Source organism: Diceros bicornis, chromosome 36 (genome assembly GCF_020826845.1).
Source record: "Diceros bicornis minor isolate mBicDic1 chromosome 36, mDicBic1.mat.cur, whole genome shotgun sequence".
Lineage (NCBI taxonomy): Eukaryota > Metazoa > Chordata > Mammalia > Perissodactyla > Rhinocerotidae > Diceros > Diceros bicornis.
Window position 1 is genome coordinate 788,792 of NC_080775.1, and position 20,005 is coordinate 808,796.

The 20,005-nt window shown below is 44.7% G+C and overlaps 1 protein-coding gene across 2 annotated transcripts in view; it reads right to left on the reverse strand.

The window, feature by feature from the left end:
• Window positions 1-6,320: 6,320 nt before the first annotated feature.
• The window catches only part of LARP4B (La ribonucleoprotein 4B), a 101,162-nt gene continuing 87,477 nt past the window's right edge, over window positions 6,321-20,005 (reverse strand). For both annotated transcript variants that reach the window (XM_058532333.1, XM_058532332.1), the window contains 5 exons: window positions 17,568-17,613; window positions 14,309-14,473; window positions 11,652-11,776; window positions 11,450-11,558; window positions 6,321-10,017 (listed from right to left, as the gene is read on the reverse strand). In XM_058532333.1, coding sequence (XP_058388316.1) covers window positions 9,745-10,017; window positions 11,450-11,558; window positions 11,652-11,776; window positions 14,309-14,473; window positions 17,568-17,613 — 718 coding nt within the window. In that variant the 3' untranslated portion in view covers window positions 6,321-9,744. The remainder of the gene's footprint in view (window positions 10,018-11,449; window positions 11,559-11,651; window positions 11,777-14,308; window positions 14,474-17,567; window positions 17,614-20,005) is intronic.

The window sequence follows — 20,005 nt, forward strand, 5'->3', positions numbered from 1 at the left end:
GTTCTGGCTTCCGTTCTTGTTTGGCTCAGGATCATGATGTCACCAGGTCCATTCTCATGTTCTCTAGGCTCTGCCCTATTTTGTGCATCTTCCTTACGGTTTCTTCATGGTAGCTCATTCTAGCCATGACTCTGTCATACTTGTTCTGTCTCACATCCTCACCCCAAACCACTGGGAGGCAGAGGAAGAATTTTCAGGTCATTATCAAAGAAGGCACTCTTACAAGTTCCTTGTGTCTCACGCGCCTGCACTTGGTCACATGTCCACCCTAAGCCAATCACAGTGGCCAAGGGCATTGGATGCCCTCATTGGTTTTAGCCAACAGGGGAACACCCCAGTACCTAGGACTTGGGATCACACCACCCAACCCTGCTGAGAACAGAGGAGGGACAATTTCTCAAAGAACCTGGATACCGACGGCTGGGGCATGGAGCTCAGGTGCTGGGGATGTTTCAAATGTTTGCTATACCTTCATAGTAACCATATGAGGTGGGCACCGTGAACAATTCTATTAGAAAAATTAAAAAAACAGGCTTAGAGAGACTAAATAACTTGCCCAAGGTTATCTGTGAGAAAAGGATCACTGCATGAGAGGCTGTATTCCTGCAGAGCCCACTCTGGCAATACACCTTCAGGCACACAGAGCTGACTTTTGTTTTTTGCTGAGGAAGATTAGCCCTGAGCTAACATCTGTGCCAATTTTCCTCTGTTTTTCATATGTGGGTTGTCCCCACAGCATGGCTGACAAGTGGTGTAGGTCTGCACGCAGGATCTGAACCTGCGAACCCAGGCTGCCAAAGCGGAAGGCGCTGAGCCTAACCACTATGCCACGGGGCTCGCCTCCAGAGCTGACTTTTTTTAAAAAACAATTCCTGATCTGGGACTTAAGAATCAGCAAATTATAACCCCCAGGAAGGCAAGAAAAAAAGAAACAGAGAAACAAGAAACAGAGGGAGAAAATGGAAAACAAATAATAAAATGGCAGACATATGTCCCAACATATCAATCATTACTTTAAGTGTAAATGGCCTATCCACACAAGACAAAAGACAGATTGACCGACTGGATTAAAAAACAAGACCCAACTATATGCTATTTACAAGCAACTCACTCCAAATATGACAACAGAGCCAGGGTGAAAGTAAAGGTGGGAAAAGTGCATCTCACAGACATTAAGGGAAAAGATGAACAGGTATGGGTCAAATACAGCAAAACATCAGGGCAAAGACAATTACTAGGGACCAAGAGGGAGATTACCAAATGAAAAAAAGGTGGATCCCACAGGAAGACACAGCAATCCTAAAAGTGCAGGCACCAAACAATGGAGCTTCAAAATACACAGAGCAAAAACTCACTGAGCTGGAATGAGAAAGAGTAAAATATAGATAAATCTATTATTATAGTTGGAGATGCAATTGAGAGAACTAGTCAGAAAGTCAGCAAGGATGGAGAACTGACCACCACCCTCAACCACCAGGATCTGCCTGACATTTACACATGTTCAAGCACGTTCTGTACATGATACATGTTATTTTCCAGCGCCTATGAAACGTTCACCAAGGCAGACCACATCCAGGGTCATAAAACACATTTAAGAGGACTGAGATCATACAGAATGTGTTCTCTGACCATAATGGAACCAAACTAGAAACCAGTAACAGAAAGACCCCAGAAAAACCTCCAAACACTTGGAAACTAAACAACACATATTTATTTATTTATTTATTTATTTATTTATTTATTTAATTTATTTTGTGAGGAAGATCAGCCCTGAGCTAACATCCATGCTAATCCTCCTCTTTTTGCTGAGGAAGACCGGCTCTGAGCTAACATCTATTGCCAATCCTCCTCCTTTATTTTTCTCCCCAAAGCTCCCGTAGATAGTTGTATGTCATAGTTGTACATCCTTCTAGTTGCTGTACATGGGACGCGGCCTCAGCATGGCCGGAGAAGCAGTGCATTGGTGCGTGCCCGGGATCCGAACCCGGGCCGCCAGTAGCGGAGCGCACACACTTAACCACTAAGCCATGGGGCTGGCCCTATTTATTTTTATTTATTTATTATTTTGGTGAAGAAGATTGGCCCTGAACTAACATCTGTGCCAATCTTCCTCTATTTTGTATGTGGGATGCTGCCATAGCATGGCTTGATGAGTGGTGTGTAGGTCTGCACCTGGGATCTGAACCGACGAACCCCGAGCTGCCAAAGTGGAGCGTGCAAAGTTAACCACTATGCCACCGGGCAAGTCCCCTAAACAACACACTTCTAAATAATCCATGGTTCAAAGAAAAATTTAAAAATACATAGAACTGAGATGTAGTTGAAGAGGGAAACTTATAGCACTAAATACTTACATTAGAAAAGATCTTAATCATCTTAAATTCTTTTCTCAAGAAACTAGGAAGAGAAGAGTAAAATAAACCCAAAGCAAGCAGAAGGAAGGAAAAAATAAAGGATTGGCGAGTTCCACTTGTGCTGACTTGACTTGGGCACTAGTCCGGGGGTTTCTGTGGGAGCTGCTTGCTTTTTCTCCGGTGACTCGATTGCCTATAAACCAAAAGCACCTCTTGACCATTCTTCTCAACAGCAGCTGGTGTGCTGGGGGACCACTCCCACATCCTTAACAAGGTGAGCCAGCACTGCCCCCACCCCCCCAGCCCCATGTTCATGGCAGGAGTGGTTAGGCTCATGCTAATTTGGAAGCTTGTCCCAAGATAAAGTTTTTCTTGGTGTGGTTTCTACCAGTGTTGTGCACAGGGCTGTAGTCCTGGCTCCTGCAAGAGCAAGTTAGGGCCCCGGCTCAGAGCGATTCTCTTTGCCAATTAATTCTAACTGCTAAGTGCTGGGAAACTTCCTCTGCCGCTCTCCGCGCTGGGTCCCTTAGAGCCGGACTCTGGGTGGGTCCGAGGAGAGGCAGCTGGGAGCCTAGCTGCTGCCTGGCCTTAGGTGTCGGGACCTGAAGTCTCCCGTGGGCAGGCCTTGGTAGCCAGCTCTAATATCCCACATCCCTGGTTTTTTCTTGATGTTTAGTTGGGCTCTTCTGGCTGCAAGTAACAGAGAGAGATTCAGTCCAGGTCGCTAAAGAACGACAGGATTTATTTTGTGTGGAATGCAAGTGAAAGCTCCATGATGGGCTGTTAGCTCTCAGCCTCGCGGGCCACTGGCCTCCCCGGAGATCTCAGCCACATATCCCACAGCCAGCCACCTGGTTTTCAATCTCTGACAACTCAGTTTCTCAGAGGAAGACATGGTGAACCCAATATTTCTGTGCTAGGATGCATCGCAGGTCACAGGGTAGGGCCCTTCCTCGGTGTCTGTGCCCACTGGCAGGCCCTAGGACAAGCATACTTAGATCTTCATCCCTTCAGCCGACCCCAAACTTGTCCAATTACAACAATCGTTTGGGTCTTAATAGATCTCTGGAACTTGCACCTGGAGCTCCTGGTTCAGAAGGCCTGAGATAGTGCCAGAAGTCTGTTTTTTTTTTTTTTTTTTTTTGTGAGGAGATCAGCCCTGAGCTAACATCCGCCAATCCTCCTCTTTTTTTTTTTTTGCTGAGGAAGACGGCCCTGGGCTAACATCGGTGCCCATCTTCCTCCACTTTATATGGGACGCCGCCACAGCATGGCTTACCAAGCAGTGCGTCGGTGCGCGCCCGGGATCCGAACCAGCGAACCCCGGGCCGCCGCAGCGGAGCGCGCGCACTTAACCGCTTGCGCCACCGGGCCGGCCCCCAGAAGTCTGTTTTTTAACAAGTACTCTTCCTATGGCCTTGGCAGAAGTGCAGAGCCCTCTTAGGATGGGGTAGCTGACATACTGCTGCTGCCTGACCAGCCACCTTCAGAGTGGACCAGCTTTGCCTGTGAATGTTCTAGAGAGCCCTCACACACTGCATGATAAACACACACACAGGCATACAACTGTTCAATAAACAAATAATGAGTTTCAGCTATGCAAGTTGGCCACCGTGGCTGAAAGGAAAACCTGGTCTCAGATGAACCCAGGTATTGGAGGCCCTTGCCATGCAGGGAACATCCATTGACGGTGCATTTCCATCTCCTGGAAGCTCAACTGTCAGTCCCCGGGGCCTAGTGGACATTCTTCCCCTACCATGGAAAGCCCTTCCTCCCTTAGTCAGTTCCAGATACACCTAACAGGTGGCCTCTTCTGTATAACACCATCCTGACCCCCACGGGTCCAGCCACCGTCCTTTCCTTGTGACACACTCATCATATTTCAGCTCAGAGCACGACCACCCAGACCGTCCAGCCTCCTAACCCATCCAGCTGAGCACCCAATGTCTTAGCCATGCTCCACGGTGTCTCTGGTTCCGCCAACAGTGAAGCCGAGTGGGGAGGTCTTTGTGAAAGTCACCTAAATCCTCTTGCTGTGCCTTTCTCTGATTGACTGACTTACCTCCTCTCCCGCCTCTCTATGGTAAACTTGGAATACATTGTGTTAAAGGGGAAAAAACCCCACTTACATCCCAATCTAAGCAGACCATGAGTTTACTTGGTTCAGAAACGGCTCGTAGCTCATCAGGCTCGGCAACACACGGCCATCTGCTGGTGGTGCTTCTTCAACTGTCAGTTTTATCCAATCATTTAGATCAACATAGGATTTTAACATTAGTAAAAGATGTGGATATACTAAGGAATGAAAGGTAACAACTTCAATTTCTTGGCGGGGAGGAGATTCAAATATTTGGGGTTCGGCTCTTGAACCACTCCCAGAGCCATGGAGGAACATGCCTTGCCTGGCCTGCTAGCCCAAAGACGAGACGCACACGGTGATGAGCAGGGTGTGACCCCTCGTCCCCGAGAATGGGCCCAGGCCCAGTCCAGCCAACGCACGTGCCTGTGAAAAAGTGCTGCCCAAGGTCAGCACAGCCGCCGAGCCAAGCCTACACCAGCCAATCTCAATGTATAATTGTCATCTTAAGCCACAGAGTTTTGGGTTGGGTATGCAGAAATAGCAAATCAACACATCACCCTATTTCTTCCCAAATCCCTAGGCCAGTGCTGTGCATGGAGAATACATCCTCAATAAATATCTTTTTAACAAATATTTATTGAGCATCTACTATGTTGCAGACAGTGTACCAAGTACAGGAGATACAATGGTGATCAAAATGGGCTTAACTCTTGCCTTCATTAAGCACATTTAATTATCAGTGTCATGAGTTCTATGAAGGAAATTCTTAGGAATGCAGAATGACGGGTGAATGAAATTCTATGGTATCAGCAAGGAAACAGAACTATAGACAGTACAGAATAGAGAGCCTAGATAAAGATGCATGCATATGTGCAAACTCTGTAAGTAACAAGAGTGGCATTACACATCAGTGGAGAAATAATAAACTAATAAGTGAGATGGGAAAAAGAAACTTTCCATGTGGCAAAAAGTAAAACTGGGTTCTTACCTCAGACCATACACGCACATACAAATCAATCAATTCCAGATGCACTGAAGACATACATAGACATAAAAGATTACCTTTATGACTCCAGCATGGGGAAAGACTTCATAAACAAGACCAAGACACTCAAACCATAAAGGAGATGATCAATAAATTTTACTACATGATAATTAAAATCTGTAAGATAAAAGGTACTCTAAAGTTCAGACAACTGGTAGAGATTGAGAGAAAATATTCGTAACATATATAACAAAGGATTGACAGAAAGAACAGATAAAGAATACCAAGTTAATAAGAAAAAGATAACCCAGTAGAAAAATGGGAATAGGATATGAACAAGCAATTCACAGAAAAGGAAAATCAGGCAATTAACATCTAATCGGACCATCTGTCCACTAAATTCATAATACACTAAGAAGTTTCATCCATTTTCAGCCTTTTACTAGTGTTGGCATCACCATTATTTAGGGATAAGTCAATCACTTTGTTTTTGAGGCTCATTTCTAATCTGAAAACCACGATGATCTAACATCAACTCCAAGTGACATCTTTTTGGAGATTTATGGAGTTATCTCACAAGAGACAGGGCCATTTAACATAAGAAAATATCCTGACACAGGAATATTTATTTTTGTGGTAAACCTTGGATTTAATCAACTGTTTCCTCATGAATACTTGATTTTAGTGCTCACTCTGAATACCTTAAAACATTAAGCCGACTGGGGAAAAGCCCTCGTGCTGCACAACTCACACCTGTGCCGAGAAGCCTTTAATCCAAATATATAAATTGAGGCAACTCGTATTTCATTCTCATGTACACTGATGGGAAGAGACAAAAAATTATTTTGAAAAAAGATGCATTCTTCAAGAAAATTTTAATTAAAAAAAATCAAAAGAAAAATTGAACAGTGCCTAAATCTTTATTTTTCATAACCTACATTTTTTTTCAAATTAGACAGTTTTACACTGAATGACACAAAAGGAAACTTAAATTACCAATAGTTTACATGTAAGCTTGATTCCAGTCTTAATAAAAAGTAGAACAAAAACAAAAACCTTCAAGAAAGCTTCCATGTTACACTCCTGTTTTGTGAATTGGCAGCTGTTGGCTCTCCTTCAGTCTTCGATTGTCTGCTGCTTTCTGCGTAATAGGCTTCGAAGCACACGGACCCCTAACTACAGTGCGCTGACGGCAGATACAAAGACAGGCACGAACCTTCCTCACCCACTGCCCTTGCGAGAAACTGAACCAGTTTTCAAAGTAAACTGCAGCAATCCTGACTAACACAGCAACATAAAACATCTTTTGCCACCTGCTAGTGACAACCAGTGATGTGAGTGCAGGAGGGCCTGATCAGAAACATCATGACACTAACGCTTAAAAAGCAACTATTCTACTTGAAATTCATGTCTGGTGAAATAAGCCAGATTCTTATTCTTATATTTCCAGATGATAAGCATCACCACACAATTTTACAAGTTAAAATGTCCTTTGTGACTGCTGTATCTGATTCTATACCTTGAGATACTGCTGGGGGAAAGGAAAGAGTTAAATTTTTAAAAATGTACGAAAGCCACACACTACTGGCTGCATGTGACGGAGCTGCTGTCTGCGTGTGCCACGTCACAGCTTCATGTTGTGAACTCCCATTCCTTTCTGTGAGGGGACATCTCAGAGCAACGTCAGAAAGGTCGTTTTGTGGACATTACAGAGCTATTTGGCATATCACCTGTGCTTAATTAAAAAGGATGCTATAAAAATCACATCAGAACAAGGTTTCAACTCCTGATGCAACAGACTGGCTGAGGGAGCAGTAAATGCAGCACACTGAGGCAGCACAGACGCAGCAGAATCCACCACGCACCTCACAGGCACTCGCCCGCCACACGACTGGCTGCTAACACAGGGGCCCACCGTCATCCTGTCTGCCAACAAACAGCAGATCGCTACAGCTGGCTTTAGCACACACCCGCCTCTAGGGAAAGGATTTGTCATTATTAAAAACCAGTGTCTCGGCTCCACAGGGTTTGTGATTTGAGGGATGATGATGGCTGACAATATCCGCTCCCTCCTCCAGCAAAGACTGCAACATTAATGAATTCCTAGGGCTTCGAGCGTGCCGTTCCAACTCTGTGTACAGTACTCATCAGTTTGGGTGTAAGAGGTCAATTGTTCCTGATTTTTTAGTCAGCAGTCTGACAATCACAAAGAAATAAATTCCCATGTTCCTTTTACCAGCATTTGTAAAATATTAGCACTGTGTGTATTTCTAGGTATTGAGTGATGAAAGCCGCTCTGAAGGAGATGGTCAAATGCACCAGGGTGCCCTTTCCTCCGGCAGGGGACATCATACTTAGTTATTTATGATTTTAAGTAGATGATTTTTTTACTTTCACTTGAAGATCCTGCCAGTTTCTGCTTTCAATATTATACTTCAAAAACCCTTTCACATTAGCTATGATTAGTACATATTTACATACTTTTAAGAAGAGCATGAAAACATCTGAAGGCTTTAATAAGACTTTCCATTTCCCTTTTGCAGCAGCAAAGAGGCAGAATCAGTTCAACACACTGGCATAAGAGAAAAAGGAAAAAACCTCAACAAATTAAAATAATATTCAAACCACAACATTTAGTTTATCTACATCCAGCTCAATAGCAACATTTATAATATATCAATAATTTTTATCAGATTTTCTCTTTAGGGTACCTTTTTAATATGTTCTGATTATTTACAACTGTACAGGCAAAGCACACACTCCAAGTGCACATATTTAATACAGTATTGACTATCTGCATTTACAGGGTTTTCAACAATCTGAAAAAGGTCAACTGTTTAAGATCTTCAAGGTATATTACAAACACTACTGCTAGTTCTCATACTACAGTATGCTTACTCAGTAAAACTAGTGCCAGTAGATCCCACGTAACTGAGTAGCTCTGTACTCCACTCACGCCAACCCAGGGGCCGGTCTCCACCAACTCTACGCTGTCTTATACAAAAGTTAAGGCAAAGTCATTTCAAGTTTAAATAAAATTCAAGTCTTTAAATATTGGATGGAAATAATTTTTAAAAAAAACCCCTCAGTCTTGTTAAATAACATTTTGTGGAATAAACTGTATGGTTACATTTAGCAGGAAATAGTCTTATTTTAACGTCTGCTGCTTAGAATACTTAAAGAAAAAATTTAGGCATTGTAAAACAAAATAATTTATATTTAACTTTATTATAAACTGCTAGCTTTAGTGCATGCGTGTTCTTCAGAGTGCAGCACTTCCAGAAGGGATCAATGAGACCCTCACCTTGGAGGTAAAGAGAGCGGGAATTTTTATCCTCCACCACCAAAGGGGCACCACAAATACCATTCTCTCACAATTAAGTAATGTCTCGGTCCGTGTGCCGAATCAGAGGTATGGGAAGGTGCCCAAAGGAGCTGACTAACGTGGGGGAGATGCGGGAGTCAGGGCAGGTTCCCACATCCTCCCTATTAGCTCTCAGGAGCAAAACAATATCAGGGTACAACTTTGCAGTAACGTGTCAGTGGGCAACAAAGTTTATGTTTTCATTTAAGTTCTATTCACACTGTGCTTTGAATTTATCTTACATAATAGCTAGCCACTTGAGACTGGAGTGAGAAGCTGGTTACTGCTTGCAGTACATCAAACTCGAGGTTTCAGAGCTCTCTTGGGCACTCTCTGCAGGCTCGTTTTGCCCAGTAGATCAAAAATGGGCTATACTCATTTTATGCCCATAAAAAATGCTAGAATCACTTGTTAGGATTCTGAATGGAAGTACAACTCCCAGGCCAGTGTGTGGCTCGATCTGACCCCATCCTTTCTCCAGGCTACACTTATAGTGTTGCCTCATGCCCTTAATCCTACTGTCCTCAGCCTTACCTGTTGGTCTGGACATCTTAGAGATATGCACTTGCTAACCAGTTATTTTAAAAAATGAAGTAGCATAGTTCCACTTAATTTAGAAAAACTCACTATATATAGCTTGCATTCATAGCCACATGGAGGCTTAATAAAAAATATCAATTCGTTAGGATAAATGCATTTTCTATCCTGAAAAAAATCAGACTTATGCATCACCTCCAGTTAAGCACCAACCTAAAATAAGGTTTATATTGATTAAATCCTGAAAAATAGATTTTTTCAAGAGGGGGAAAATCCGACTCACAGAAGAAAAATAACTTGCAGGCATCTCAACGGCCTCATCTACACTGCAAGCTCCTAACCAGCGACTCATTCTCGGTACCGAGTGGGACAGTGCTTAGTTGTGGCGACCTCAGCTCCTCGCAGCCCTCCCAGCCCTCGGCGCTCACTGAGGGGACTTGGGAGGGGTGCTCTGTTCTCTGTGTGGACGCTTCCCCATAGCCGGTGGTGAAGGCCGGCGGCCTGGCGGCCTCCTCTGGTCTTTGGGTGGTCCCGGGTTGGACTTGGGGGCAGGGGGCTCTCTCTCAGGGAGCTTCTTTTCTTCCTTCCCACAACCGACAGTGTTTGGCTTTTGTTCTTTTTGGGGTTGCAACGGGGACGCCGGAGGCTCTCTACTGGTCCTCTGACAAATCTCCGCATAGCTGGGTTTTCGCAATTCCTGGGAAACAGACACAACTCTGGGATGACATGCATAAAATGACGTCTCCAGTGACAACATGCGAAAATAAAGTTCACTTAAGGTAAAAGTAAACAAGTTCTCAACCATAACCAAATCTCCACATTCAGAGTATTGTAACTTTTAAAAAGTTCATACATTTCAACAAAATTTTGTTTTCCCTGCAGCACAACTTTCCCTCCAAGATACTCCAAAAATATCTTGTAGAAATGGATGAAACGAGGAAAGGTATTAATATGTAAAGTGCTGACTGAACTCTTCCCAACATTTGGCCTTTACAGATTCCTGAGCCACATGGAAACCTAAAAGGAGACCTAAGAAAACCAGACACCCCTAGAAAAAGGCAGAGGCAACATCTGCCTTCTCTGCCCATGGTCCCTGCCAAACACATCGCCACTCAGCACAGCACAGGCTTCCTGGAATGCCAGGAAAAAGGCACAGCCTATCACCTACAGATGAACTTCAAAAATCATCTTTAAAAAATTTCTGAGCACATTTGAAACTAGCGAGGGCTGGAGATATGGGTTCAGGAAAGGTGAAGACAGTTAAAACTAAAAAAAAATAGTTAAGAGGGTTTTCGGGTAAGTGAAAGTATGAAAACTAAATGACAGAAGAGTAAAAACTATTTCACCTCCATACACCATTTGTAAAATAATTTTTTAACCTAAAAAAATTTTTTTTTTTTTCCGCAAAGCCCCAGTAGATAGTTGTGTGTCATAGCTGCACATCCTTCTAGTTGCTGTACGTGGGATGCGGCCTCAGCATGGCCAGAGAAGCAGTGCATCAGTGCGCGCCCGGGATCCGAACCCGGGCCGCCATCAGCGGAGCACGCGCACTTAACCGCTAAGACACGGGGCCGGCCCCTAAAAAAAAATTTTTTTTAAGGATTCAACCTGGAAGACAGTAAGAGTTTAACTCCCAAATCTACATGACAAAGCTCATGGAGATCAAATTTAGGAGAACACAAATCAGAATAAAAAGGCAGATTCACCCCAGAGGGAAGGAGAGGAAGAGGAGCTGGAGGCAGTGTGCTGGGCCCCACAGGAGCGGGGCGGGCAGGCTGTGCCTATCTTGTTCTCAGTGTCTGTTACTGACAGCACATTCTTACATGATCACAGGTCCTACAGAGGACAGGAGCTGGAATCCTGTGACTGTCTACTCAAAAAGACAACCGCACTCTAGTGGCACTGAAATAGAAGATCCCATGGCTATGGTAATGAGAAATAACCAGGTAGTTAAGTGAAAATTATTAGCAAATATCCAAGGTATTCTGTACAGAAAGCACAACACGCGCACACACAAGTTAAAAACCCATCAAATTCGATTTACTGCGAATAAGCTGATGCAGAGAAGGAGCTCTTTCTCCCACACCATGTGTCTCCATGGGGTGGTGAGAGGTGGGCGGGGCACGTACCGTGGCAGCGCCGTTCACCTGTACTGATTTACTCGCAGTTGCAGTCAGGGCAGAAGGAAGTCTGTCCACACTTGGGGTTTCCCTCTGCTTCTCGACCACCTTGGGATCCCTGTAAAAATGCCACCCAACATTTGAATCTCTCGCACACTAAAAGCAATTCCAACCAGTCAACGTGGAAACGAGACAGAAGACAGCTACTTACTCGGGGAGGTGGGCAGGGGAAGGGGAGCGTGCGCAGGTGGCTGACACAGTGCAGGGCGCTGGCACTGAGGGCTCTCTGGGGGTCACTGTGGGAGGAGTGTTCGTGCTTGCATCCGCATTGAGGCTCTGAAAACCATCAGGATAATAGTTATAATTGGGTACAGAAGCATTTGTCAGATCTTTGTCATAATGATCTTAAACATGCCAGTGACTGCAACCGTCTGACGGCTTCCCGCCTTCGTCGTGGGGGTGGAGGGGCGGCTCTGCCTGGTGCTGAATGAGTGGACCCTGCGGAGGAGAGCAGAGCTGGCAAACACTGCCAGCTGGCAGCACGAGGAAACAAGCCCAAGTTTGTCCTGCCTACAGAGCCCTCCCCCGTCTTCCTGTATGTCTCGGACCCTCTCTTCTGTGCTTCCATCATAATTATCAGCAAACTTGTTTTCTTAATTGAATAGATATCAAAAACACCTTATTCACCTCTCACACCCTGGTGCCTGACATATAATGAAAACTCAAATGTCTGTTAAAACGAGAGTTCCTAACACAATTCAATGACTCAGTCTTATAACTAAACCCAAAAAGATCAACATCTCCATACCGACATAAATTTGAGTGCCTTGAGGTGGGTGGCAGGTGCTGACAGCAGTTCTCACCTGAATTTACAAGAAAACCCTAGAAGCAGGTGTCTTAACTCTTCTGATTTAACAGGCGAGGAAACTGAGGCTTAGCATGTTTAAGTTAGTTTGTCCACAGTCACAAGGCAAAGACCTGACTAACACCAGATGTTCTTACTCCAGTCAGTGAACCCCATGTGCAGGGACAGCTCATATACACAGTCTTCTTCACGTTGTGTAATTAACAAAAAAGGCAGGAGAGCAAATAAATAATTGGAAGTGTGGCTAGGTGCAAAAAGACATGTTCTTAACATTTTACTTTTACAGTTCAGAAGTGAACTGAAATGAGAGCTTCTCGAGGGAGTGAGATGAATGAAATGACACTAGCTCCATACCTCTGCCCTCAGCGGGGGTGACCAGAGACAAGAGGCCCTCTCTGAGAACCATAATCTTTCACGATTTTAAGCTCAGCGTTGGTGGGAACATGGGAATGGAAAACACCTTACTGTAAAAGCTCATTTAATCCAGGACATGTTCGGTCCTGGCACCTGGAATGTAGACCACAGCTGCACTACATGGGAGTCAGGGGTGCCCCCAATGCACATCTCAGGTCTCCCTGCACAGCTGCTAAGTCCCTTCCCTGCCAGCTCTAAAACTCGAGGGTCAAGGCACCATAAAAAGCTGCTATAGGTCCTCCACCGAGAAGCAGTGATGTAGACTCTTTCACCCGGCTGTGGAACCAGGATCAGACTTTTTAAAAAGTAACAAATCTTTCTTCAAAAGAAATTTTACACAGAAACTCAAAATGTAACAAATAGTAGTTAATGTTTTTGAAGTAGGGTGGAAGCCTGCTTGTCCTGCTCCCCTGCCCACCACCCAGGGGAGGAAGATCAGTTTGAAAACTACAATTCAGATCTTTAAACTGCACTGATTTTCTAACATCATTCTATAAGGCATTTATAACTCAAAAATTATTTTGGAAGTTTGGAAGTTTAAGGCTTAAACTAATGTACAAGACACGCCAAATTTAATATGTGATTGTTATTATAACATACAGAACCTTAGAAACCACGTAACCTCGAAGGTTAAAAATAGGAGCAGTAACCACATACCAGTATGAAGAGGATTAAACCCCTGGCTGTAAAATCCCACCGTAAGCCCTGGCCTGGTGCCTAAGGGCTTTGTGGTGCTCTGTAAGTGTAGATGGTCTGGATGCGGCTGCAGGGCAGTGCCTTCCCACTCCAGAGGCCAGAGGTTCTGACTCCTTAGGTCTGGGGGTGGTAGGCAGGGTGGTGGTGGGTGCATTTCCATTGGAAAAAAACGAAGGGTGATTGTGGTGTACAGCCTGGCTGAGAACTCGCATGGAGAGGCACGCTCCCACAGCAACTTGACACAGCCTTCCTGGGCACCTGTGCCCAGGTGAAGAACGACAGAGCCGTCAACACCACTCCTGGCTGCAGGACAAATCCCTCCTTGTCAACTACAGAGAACCCAGAATAAGCACTGGAAACTCATACCCTCCGACTTCTGCAGCGCAAGCTGACTCTTGGGATTGTAATCATTGCAGAAGAGTGAAAGCAACTTGTTTAGCAGCCTAAAGAATTCACCAAAAGCCACCAGTATTACAGTAAAGTTATTCCGGGCTTCTTGTTATTCGTATACATTACTAAAAATTATATTACTTCTGGTATAATTCAGATTTTTCTGTTTTTTTCTGCCGACTTGTAAAATAACGGAAAGTCCTAAATAACACCAATAAAAGTGCAATCTGAGTTTCTGGGGTAAGAGAAAGCATCTGCATAGCACAGCGCGGCACAGGTTTCTACCTCTAAGCTTGGCAGACAGGGAACTAAGAGGGTCTAGTCCTGGAGTCAACTCTGACCCAACCACTCAAAATCTGTGACCTCTGCAAATCACTTACCCTCTCTGAACCTCTTCTGCGTATGAAAAAAATCATATGTGTAAAGAGCTTGGCAAAGCGCCTGGCATGAATGAGCGCTCAGTAAATGTTAGAGATGGTCAGGCCTGTCATACGTTATCTTACCTTTTCTTTTGATGATCCCATTAGCAAGCTAGATAGCCTGTTTTCAAATAAGTCCTCTGTCTTCAAGTGGCCTGCAGCCCCAGGCAGTGGGGGGAAGTTGGACAGCCCTAATTCGAAGCTCGGAGACGGAGGCTTTGGTGGCGTTGGAGACTGAGTTTGACTCCTCTGAAAGAGAACAACACCCATAAAGTTGCACAAGTGTAGACAGTCAGTGTGGTACTAAGAAAGGCTAAGAAGGCTAAGGCAGATAACCCGCTCTCCAACCTTCTCATTTCCACGACTAAATGAAAAAAGAGAGGTAATCCAACCATACCAACACTTCATCACCTAATCAAAGGTCATTTATTAGGCAACTTCAACCATCAGGAGCAGAGCTGTAAAGGTGAAACCTCAGGCTGCTGCTGGCCACGACGCAGCACACTGTACCATAGCTGCTTCTCTACGACCATAAGACCCTCAGCCCCCAGGCCACACCATCAGCTGACACAGAATGGGTACGGCCCACGTGTGCAGCTGAGAGCAGCCAACTGACAGCTACAGACAAGGGGACGCAGTCAAATCACTCGACCCCACTGCTCAGAAATCAGGATAGCCTGAGTCTAGACATTAACTAAGTCATCTCCAGACAAGTTTCATGTTATTACAGAAGAGTTTGTAATCTAAGTCATAGATGAGATAGTAAAAGAAAAATAAACAAACAAAAATGCCACTCTCTCAACTCTACAGCTATATAAGAAATTTTACAAAGATTTCCATCAATAAATGGTTTAACAGGCAGCTGGCCCTGTGGCGTAGCGGTTAAGTGCGCGCACTCTGTTGCTGGCAGCCTGGGTTCGGATCCCGGGCTCTCACCGACGCACCACTTGTCAGGCCATGCTGTGGCGGTGTCCCACATAAAGTGGAGGAAGGTCGGCACGGATGTTAGCTCAGGGCCAGTCTTCCTCAGCTAAAAGAGGAGGATTGGCGTGGATGTTAGCTGAGGACTGATCTTCCTCACAAAAAAAAAAAAAAAAAAGGTTTAACAACAAAAGAGAGGGCTTCAGTTATCTGAAAATTAACTTACTGAAACTGTTTATATATTTTTAAATCACTATGTAGAAACACGGTATTTGGTAAGAGGTTCTTATGACATTCCTTGACTTCAAGAAAGTAAATTCAGAATAATATCTGAGTGTAATTTACAAGTCCAAGATCTCAGGAGAAAAGCAGTGATATGTTTTTATTGAAAAACTATCAATCAACATGCTTTAACAAGCCAGAAGTCATTTCCTAAGTGTCCAGGTCTTGGCTGCAGGAGACAGGAAGAGGGAAATGAGTTTGTATTTAGGTGGAACGCAGGTATTTCTAGGTGAATGGTGGGCTACTCTGACTGGAAGCAGTGCTCTCATGGGGCTCACGTAACTTGAAAGGGCCAACATTTCCCAGAAACTTATACTAAGGAAGATACTTATGCAGGAAGATTATTCCCTTCAGAAGTGGAACATAGAGAAAATCTGTCAGAACTTGAGTGAGAGCACGTTAAAGGATGAAAATGGATCCAAGCCGACAAAAATCCCACATCTTTTTTGGGCATCCCCGCCGGCTTCGCTCCTTTATTACGGTGTTGGTGCCTGAGCTGAGCCTCATTTACGTGCCCGCAGCACTAAGCCTGCAGCTGTTACCCCTTGGCCGTTGGATGCTCCCTAACAATTCAGCACAGCTGTAGGTTATGCAGCGACAGTATGATCCCAAAGCACTTTTTAGAGGCTTTATTTCAAACATCTGCGTGTTTCTGAGGTAAACCCAGGTTTCCAGAAGATAAGCAATTCTACGGAGAAAGACTTTATAAAAATTCACTAAATCTCAACTTTCAGAAGCAGAAGAGGCAGGCAATAACTGCCCAGACGTAGCAGTTACAAAATGGCAGAGCCCACAGAGGACGTTTGATCTTGGAGGCAGTGTTGAACATTTTTTAGGATCTGAACAGCTTTAGGTGAGACATGAATGCCATCCCTGGTCCTACCGGCTTCGGACCAACTGCCCACGCCGTTGCCCACGTTTGTTGCCCATCTCTAAGCCGAAGTCATTAGAAGAGCCCAGCGCAACAACAGCTGTGCTCTAACAGATATAACTGCATCATGTGCCTGGGCTTCTGGTGGCACCTGGGCATGAACATGTGAATTAGGAACACAAAATGAAACAAGATGGCAACAGGAAAAAGCTTCACTTTTGAAGATGATGTAGTAACCAGTGGGAATAACTCATGTAAGGTAACTAATATGTGAAGAGATATTCAGATGATAGTCTTATTAGCCCAAACGTTACAGGAATTCATTAATTCCAACTAGAATCAACTGACATAAACTGCCTTACCAAAGGGTTCACCAAAAACTAGGCTAAACTTACCAATTAGGCAGGATTATGGGTGTTTTATTTACTACTAATTTGTACCAAGTTTTAGACAAAGAAACTATCTCTTTTGTGATGAGAAAGCATATACCAGTGGTTCAGGGGCTGGACCAAGAACTTTCTCAAGGTCTTTGCCAGTCCTCCAAGTGTGGAATTCTCCATTTGCAAGTCCAGGAAACACACTCCCTTCCTTCTGTGTCTTCACGCATATGGAACTCTTGCCAGAATATTCTCCCACCGATTCATGAAGAAAGGTACCATATGACCCCCACCAAAGCCCGGAGAAGCATTATGCACAGGAGGAACTGTTTAATCAACCCCAGCAGACGTGAGCACGCCTCATGGACTCACCACCACTCACATAAACCCATCACTTATATTTGGGTTTGTCCTGACCATAAGTTACAGCAGAAGGCAATAATGCTCTCTACATTGTGGGTACACAGTAAATTGTTTTGAACGAAAAATACTGATGAACAAATTCCTACATGGGAGAAGTTTATTCTGCTTGTCAAAACTAATGAGTCCCGTTATTTTATGGTGTATGGTTACCCGCCCAGAAAGAATGCATCTCGACATCTGCAGAGAGACTACAGAGTCTGTGTGCACATTCCTGGCTGCATCTGTTGCATAGCACATGTACATGTAGGTACTACAGAGTAACACTCAGGAAACTAGCCACCACCTTCTCCTCTTGAGACCACCAAAAACGTCAGTTATCACCTAACAGATAGCATGTTAAAAGAAAAATCTCTTTTGAAAAGCTCCTTCTTACATCTTAACCTGTATTCATTTAATTAAATCTCATGTTTGTTTAGTATAAACTAGACTGAAATGTCTTGCAAAAATGACATTGGCTTGATGTACTCACTGTAAACTTCTCCTCTCTTTTCTTCCGGTAACCAAAGGAATTTTTCCTAGAGGAAAGGAAAGCAAATGACTGTTAATTTTTTCCCACTTGGAACATTTTTCCATCAAGCACATGGATGTGCATACGTAGGCTTTATTACTTTATACTCTTTTAAAGATGACTTTTGATTCTAAAATCCCAACCTTAAGAAGTATAAGCAAAACAAAAATTTTATAATAAAGGACTAAAACTCTTATCTAAATAGGTAAATAAAAGAAAAACAGAAAGAAAAACATTTATTAAAAGAATTTTCCTAGTGGCTATTTAGAATTTTTGTTATGATATAAATATTTGAATATCCATTCCGTTGGAATGACAAGATGTGTAAAATCTGATATGGAACTGCCTAGATGAATTGTTCAAAAACAATGGCAATGAAAATTTATCAGAGTTATTACCACAATGGAAAGATCTCAGGCAGCCTGGTCCGCTCTCGCTCGCTCCCCTGTTAGCCTTCCAACTACCGAGTCACCGCCTACCCTTCACCATGGCCTGTCCTTCACTGGCGGAACCACACAAGGGTTTCTAAACCCCAAGCACTTTCTCCACCTAGCTGCTAGTCGCATCCTTACCGTTGTAGATTTCTATGGTTGAGAATCAGACCCTGAAGGCAGCAGTGCTGTGCCATGGGCAGCAGCTTATAACCACAGTGACAAACACCCACAGAGTAGAGACTTCACAGCGGGCCCTGAGGATACTAAGACCCTTTCACAGCCTTGGACAGGCTTACGTGGTCTAACAATTCACGTTAATTCCAATTTATAATTTTATTTTTATTTATTTATCCCTTTGTCATTTCACCTGGATGCAAAGACTCTCTGATGGCCTTATAGTATATAACCTAGAAAGGAATTTAGAAATAATTTTGACTAATTCTTTTAATTTACAAAAACCTACAAGCAGTCTTGCCCAAGATGGCCTAATTAGAACAATGAGCTTAGAGCCCTTGACTTCTGTGCCAAGAAGAGCCACTCTGTGGAGCCTCTGGCCAGCCCCTCTAGGAGTAGCACAATACAAACCTCTAGGACTTTGGAGCAAAGCTATGCCTTCTCCTGTAGAAACTACTCCAGAAATAGCTCCTGGCTTTCAACTGGCTCCTAGCAGAGACTAAATCCCTGACTATGGGACATCAAGCGACCACAGACTTGAGCTGCCCATCACGAACTGGCACAAAGCCACGGAGATGGGCACCAACACTACAACCACACCAGCAGAAGCAGCAGGTCAGAGCTGGCTCCACACAGTCCTGCTGCGGTGCTTCCTTGCTTTCCATCTATGGCCTTGTAGGGAGTCCCTTAGTAGCAGTGACTAGGGGAGAGTTCTGGACCTGGGTTACAGATGGCCAAGCAGCATGCTGACCACCTCAGCATCACACCCCAAGCAGGAGCATTCCCGAGAGCCAGCGTGCGGGTGGATCTTCCCAGAGGGCAGAAGTTCAAGAAACATATTTGCTGTCCACTGTGTCTGGACGCAGAAATGGCTGCAAGCACAGATTTACACTAGTTCTCAAGCAGCGGAGCTAAGGACCTGGCTGGACGAGACACTTGTAAAGACCAGGATGCAAAGTCTGGTGACAAAGAGAAGTTTAAGGAAGGGACAGTGTGAAGACATCTGTGTTGAAGCCATCCACTTTAGAAGAGATCCCCAACAAGCGAGTGAGAAGTATTGGCATCCAGCCTCTTCCCCGACACCCCAGGTGCATAGTAGTTACACTTGGGCACCCCAATGCCGAGGCTAACCCGTTTACCACTACTGATAGTGCCCAGCCTGGCCCAGGGTGCCAGCCCTTCCCCATCCTGGAGGAGGCAGCAGTTCTGCCTGCCACCGGTCCGTCGGCACCACTCGGTGGACCTAGGGAGATGCCGCCTTCACCCCATGGGGCCCATGCAATGCTCTTTAGACCCAGAGACCCATCCCACACCAGCAGACTGTGGTGTGTGCCCCACTCCAGGGAGCAGACTGGCCAAGGAAGACTCAAGATGCAAGACTGAGGGGCTGGCAACGCCTTCAAAGGATGGTCCTAACTCAGGAGCTACAGCATATGCTTTGCATGTGACCACAGCACCACACTCGGCCAGGCACCACGGAGCAGAGGTGGGAGGGACTCTTCACTATCACACTCAATATTCCACCAGTATGATTTCTGCTTCCTGTGCCCACAACTTTGAATTCTGCTGGTTTGGCTTAGTCCCCCAAAATGGAACACTCACCAGGTGACATAACTGTGACAACTGCTCAGCTGGGGTTCTCCCTGCCACTAAACCTGGCTGGGTGGCTGCCCTGTGGGCTGCTGCTACACAGTGGATAGGAGAGCCATGTGTAGTCCCAAGAAATTCCCTGGGGTGCCTCATACTGCTCCTTACTAGCCCAACGGACAAAGGTTAACAGAAAATGAAACA